We start from the raw sequence: 6,000 nt of genomic DNA, 5'->3' as shown, positions 1-6,000 counted from the left end.
AGCTATGGAGAGAAATAAGCTCTAAAATGGCAGATTACTAGTGGGGAAACACAGATGGCAAGAAAAAGATGCATTGGCTTAGTTGGAAGAAGATGATACAGGACAGAGAAGCAGGTGGGATGGGATTCAAGGATCTGCAAGTCTTCAATAAGGCCTTACTGGCCTAGCAAGTTTGGAAGTTGGTAACACAACCAAATTTGTTGATCAGTAAAGTCTTAAAACAGAAATATTATCCCAAATAGACAATTTTCAACTGCAAAGTGCCCAAAACTGCCTCCTGGATCTGGCAAAGCATCTCAGCAGTGAGGAAGGAAGTAAAAATGGAAGCTATAAGAAAGATTGGTAATGGGAAGAGCACGAGGATTTGGGAAGATAATTGGATACCAGATAGCCCAAATGGGAAACCATCAGTAGCCAAGCCACAAGGATGCCAGTTAAGGATGGTTTCTGACTTGATAAGCAATCACAGTTGGAATAGAGTGCTAATTCTCAAAACTTTCTATTCACAAGATGCAGAGCAAATACTGAGAATACCAATCAGTGTAATAGGAAAAGAAGATAGTTTCTACTGGAAACACTCACAGCATGGCCAATACACTGTCCAGTCAGGCTATAAGGTATGGATGAAGGAAAAGAATCAGATGGACTATATGACAAGGAAGGAGGCAGGAACAAGCTATGAAGGAAACATAAGTAAATCCTGGAAAGTACTATGGAAGCAGAAGTTAGTCAAAAGCTAAAGGTTTTCATATGGAAATGCTGACACGGTGCCCTCCCGATAAGGGAACTGATCTTCAATCGAACAAAGCAAGGGAACCCAATGTGTGCAGGCTGTGGAGAAAGGGAAGAAACAATAGAACATATGATGCTCCAATGTAAGAAAGCAAAGGAAATATGGAAAATGGCGCCAGTTCAGTGGGAAGGGTTGGAACATCTGACTGGATGCTTCACGAAATGGTGGTTAGTAATTCTGGATGCTCAGAAAAGTAGAAGAGAGGTAGATCAAGTGAATGTAACCATTAATATCCTCTGGCAGATTTGGAAAGCTAGAAATGAAAGAGAATTCAACCAAAAGGAAAGAGAGCCTCACAAAATAATTGAAAAGGCTCTAAAAGAATGGAGGGAGTTTGAGGAGGTTAACAAAGGAATGGAACCAAGAATGATCACTCAGGAAACAGAAGTGCATCAGTGGTCTGATCAACATTAGATCGAAGGAGAAAGGAGAATGCTACTCAAGATTCATACTCAGCAAGATCAAAGTCAGTCAATAGTGGGAATAGGAATCACTGCAAGGGATATTGAGGGACAACTACAAGGAACCTGGGCACTTAGAGAGAGAATGTCGGGGAACCTAGTGCAAGACCAAGCAGAAGCAGTGAGACTAGCTCTACTAAAAGCGGCCAACCAAGGATGGAGGAGAATCACAGTAGAGCTAGACAATCAAAGACTAGTGGAAGCTATAAAGAATTCAAGGTATAGCAACTGGCGAGTAGCTACTCTTATTGAGGATATCAAGTCCATTTGTAATCTGTTTCATCAGTGCTCTTTCTCTTTTGTGGATTCGGGGAAGGTAGATAGCATTAAGCTGAGCATGCATGCTCTTAACATTTGGGTAGATGAAGAGTGGGTTAATCCCACTTTTAGATGCTAATGCATCATTGACATATGTACGACTATTGTCCTTTTGATTGGATCTTTGTCCATTTACTGTAAAGATTTAGAAATGAAATACAAAGCTATAGTTTCGACCCAAAAAAAGACACAAGGCTCAACAGGGTAACTGCACCTAATGGCAACTCTTGTTGCGTGCTATCTAACACTGTTTCTCAGTGTCGAAACATAGCCTGAAGATTATCCATTTATCAGTTAGACACATTCACTAATGCAGCAACAAGTAATGCAAGATCTACTTCATGCACAGGCACCACCAGTTACAAGCAGAAATATGATATTTGGAAGCCAAGATGTGAGAGACAAATGGCATCATCAACTAGGTTTATTGCAGGTGTAGCGAAAATGCCTGCAAGCTCAAGCTTACAGTATGGTTAATTCAGTGGTAGTCCACATGTACTTCATTCAGTATTTTTTTAAGTAATTTTATGATCTAGGGTGACATTGGGCTTTTGCAGACCGATATATAATCTATTTGTAAGCTGCAGCAGTTGTTTCTCCTCAAGTTTAGATCTCTTGGATTTCTTGATTGAAGAAGCTAATAACCTAGTAAACTTCCACCCTATCAGATTTCGCTGGGTTCCTATTATTTTCAGCACCAAGAGCACTGAATATCAGTTACAGTAATCATTCGATCTTGATATATACACTTGGTATTACCTAATTCAAATAATTAGAGATGAGTATACAATTCCAAAACCGCCATATAAACAGCTAAGATTCCATGTAAATACACCTTACACACGGGCGGTCTATGGTGGGGCCCCCACTGTCCCCTTAAATTTCTGTAGTATCCATAGAATTTTGATATAATCTCAAGTGTGCTTCCTAAAGTTTTGTGTATCCATTGGTTTGTATGCTCCTAAAGTCGGCTTTGATTTTGTGTGTTGTTATAGTTACCATAGAAAGAGCTTTTTCAATTATGAATATAGTAAAGAATCGGTTACGAAATTGAATGGGAGACACTTGGATTACTGATTGTTTGGTTGCTTACATTGAAGAAAAATATATTTCGTAAAATTCAAAATGAGAAAGTTGCAAACAATTATCAAAATATGAAAACTCATCGTGAGCAATTGTAAATGGTTGAGTTTGCTTTTTGAAATAAAATTATTATTACATTAATAATAGTTTGTCTTTTTATGTTTTTCATAGAATACATGCATCATTTGTACTTGTTGGTGAATATTTTTTTTGCTTAAAAAACTAGAAAAGAATTAAGTACAAAATTTTAGAGTTGTTTTTGCCCCCATTGAGAATTTTTTCTAGCTCTGCCACTGCCTACACACACAAACTTTATCAGATAAAGCAAATTATTGCTTAACATATTAGGTTACAATGAATCAAAAACTACAAGTTTATAAGAATTCGGTATGCCATTGAATAGACTCCAACTGTTGCCAAGCAATCCCCTACATCAATGAGTTTAATACGACCATCACATTTTACACATAATCAGAACATTGCCTGAGGTATGGATGCCGTAATTTCATTAAGCAAATCAAGAAGCCAAGAACTGAGTAAGTCATGTCAACCCCTAACTCCTGCAAATTGATACATTGGGTACTCAACCACTAACATAAATTATGAATTAGTTTCCTGAAACACTAAGAACTGATTTGAGCCAAATATCAACTAGAAGTAGCTTTGCAAGTATATTCAACATTGGAAACAACAAACATTTGAGTTTCATGCTAACTTACAGTCTTGTGGAGGTAATGCTCTGACAGTGATATGGAACACAATGGATCCATCTTCTCTTCCCTCTTAAAATAAAAATAAGAGCAACTGCCCCCCTCCTCTCTCTCAATTAAGAGAAAAAAAGTATATATTTTTTTCCTAATTCACCACTTCTCTTAATATACCATTGGAAGTCAATTCCATTTTTTTCACATGATTAAGAAAAAATTAATAAAAGTGTCAAAATAGTAGAAGCGTCAATAACAATTCCCTTCATTCAAATATATGGAAACGAACACAATACTATGATTTAAGACCATTACCATGTCCTTAAAATCTGTACAATTTATAAATCATTACGAGCAATAAGAAACTAAGACTTTTCGATTGATCTGGCTTATGCATGAGAAAATTTCCAACTCCCAGTAAGACGCAACCATACTTAGGTACAATACAAATTTCTTGAATTGAAAGTATTGAAAATAAAAGCAAGAAAGTGATGGAAAATCAATGCTGATTTACTGTTGCTATTAACAATGGTTGTCTTCAATTTCTTTTTTTCTTCTTCATGAATCTTTTCTCTTCTTCACTTTCTTGAGAACCCGAGAAACTCGGTCCATCTTCTACTTTGTATTTGCTGCGCTGACTCTCTCTTCTTTGCTTCTTTCTTCTTCAGTCCAATAGTCTAAATGTAAATTACAGGTCAACCATGTGATTCTACTTTGAAAAAAAATAACCACAAAATTAGTGGACCAACACTAATAAAAGTGTTTTTTTTTTTCAAATTTCAAACGGCAACATATTAAAGTTAAAACTTGGTCATACAAGAATTCATATAATAGCCCTCATATATGCCTCATTTAGTTAGGAGGGGAGTTACTATTTAGATCGACTCTCAAATACTTAATAGAATGGATGATGTTATTTACACTTCTATTATATTATTTACCCGCTATCTTATTTTTATTTTGATGAGACCATATTATCCTGCCTTAATTTCTTTTCCTATTCTACTTGGACGACAAAACTAATAAAGTTAGCTTATAGGTAAGGAGAAGAAATTATGGTAAAGATAATATGATCTCATCAAAATGAAAATGGGTAATGAGATTACAAATAACGTAACAAATGTATTACAATGTACTATACATTCTAACCAAGTATAAAATAACTTTATTAATAATTTCAAATAAGTTACTCATTATCCAACTTTATGGATCAAATGGTCTTTACTTTATACATGAACAACAATGTGAATAGTCATATAACTTATGGATGACAAAACCATAAGTCTTTATTATCACTCAACAAACTCAACAATTATGTAGGTGTAAAAGTTCATCAAAAGTACACTGTAGAGAGATCACCTAAATACTGATCAAATTTGGATTTAGGATGTATTAAAGCTGGCTCATTCCAAGAAAAACTTTTTGAGATTTCACTCTTTTTACGTTTGAACTTCAAAACTACCATGGCACCACATGTAATGGAACCAACCAAAAAAAGAAAGAGATAAACAATATGTATTCAATAGAGTTTCAAAAGAAACTAGTAAACTTGAGTGTACTTGGGAGATGAATCACAACGTTTTTGCGAATATTTTTGGAGGACAAAATGAGACTTCCTGGTTTACCTAAAACTCAAGGAGGTTTTGTAGATTTTTCCCTTTCAATAATGATCAAAATAACAATAGATAGTGATACAAAATACAGGCATCAATCCTAGCATCAATTTGAGCAATAATTTAAGTTTCTTTCTATTATGTTTAGTGAATAAAATGGCTAACTTCGTTGAGCTTAATGGGCTTTAGATAATTAGCTTTGTTTGTTTAGTAGAAATAAATAATGTAATCCCTGTCCAGTTTGGACTTGTGTTAGAGTAGGGTTTTTTATGTTTTCTGTTTAAACTGCGACTCTCTACATTGTAAAGGGCTTTTGACCATCTAATTAATGGGAATTAAGATTTTCGTCATTCCTCTTCCTGTTACAAGTTAGCTGTGTCTTCTTCTCAAGAGTTATGGCTTATCAATTCAAAGACCACGTTTGAATTGTGGCACCGTTCTATCCTTCTATTCCGAGGTTTACATCATGTGCTAGATGTTGGGTTGTGATTGTATCAAGATTCTTCACTAGTGTGCGGGATGGGTTGAGGATACCATCCATCATGTCCCTTGAATTTCAAACCTTGGTTCTCTTATTTGTTTTGTGAGTTGAGATAGTATAAATAGATTCGCAACTACGGCGATTTGTAGAGTCGAGGGTCATACCACCCTCCCAATTTTGATTTTATAGGATGTAGATCTTGGGCCAATCACATACAAGTTTTGACGGAGTTCATATCAAATAATATGTGAAGTATCCTTAGTTACTGCCTATTCATATGCAAAGTGCAAATAAAGTATTTAAAGGAAAGAGAACAACAAAACCCTATAAATATAATTCAATTCGCACTTGGCTGACGTGCAAACAATCCACTCAACCAATCCTTCTGCCTTCAGGAACCTAAATATTTAATTTTTTGTTGATTTTAAATACACTAATCATGTTATTAATGATAGAATGACACTATAATAAGATATGAGTGACATTAACTATAATTGAAAAACCTTTATTATCTTTCTTGGAGACATTTTATTAGTTAGTGGTTTTT

General features: G+C 35.1%; 1 protein-coding gene across 1 annotated transcript; it reads left to right on the top strand.

Moving 5' to 3' along the window:
- Window positions 1-320: 320 nt before the first annotated feature.
- Window positions 321-1,207, top strand: LOC140010713 (uncharacterized). Its single transcript, XM_072058034.1, has 2 exons — window positions 321-693; window positions 831-1,207. Exons 1-2 carry the CDS (start codon window positions 321-323, stop codon window positions 1,205-1,207), a joined length of 750 nt encoding a protein of 249 aa, XP_071914135.1.
- The last annotated feature ends 4,793 nt before the right edge of the window (window positions 1,208-6,000 follow it).

This window comes from Coffea arabica, chromosome 7c (assembly GCF_036785885.1).
Source record: "Coffea arabica cultivar ET-39 chromosome 7c, Coffea Arabica ET-39 HiFi, whole genome shotgun sequence".
NCBI lineage: Eukaryota > Viridiplantae > Streptophyta > Magnoliopsida > Gentianales > Rubiaceae > Coffea > Coffea arabica.
This window is presented reverse-complemented; position numbering and strand designations above follow the sequence as displayed.

What these genes read in the sequence shown, in the direction of transcription:
- LOC140010713 (XM_072058034.1), top strand. Translation starts at nt 321, where the DNA reads ATGGAAGCTATAAGAAAGATTGGTAATGGGAAGAGCACGAGGATTTGG. An exon ending in AAGCTATGAAGGAAACATAA is followed by an intron (nt 694 to 830) that starts GTAAATCCTGGA and finishes CAATGTGTGCAG; the next exon opens with GCTGTGGAGAAAGGGAAGAA.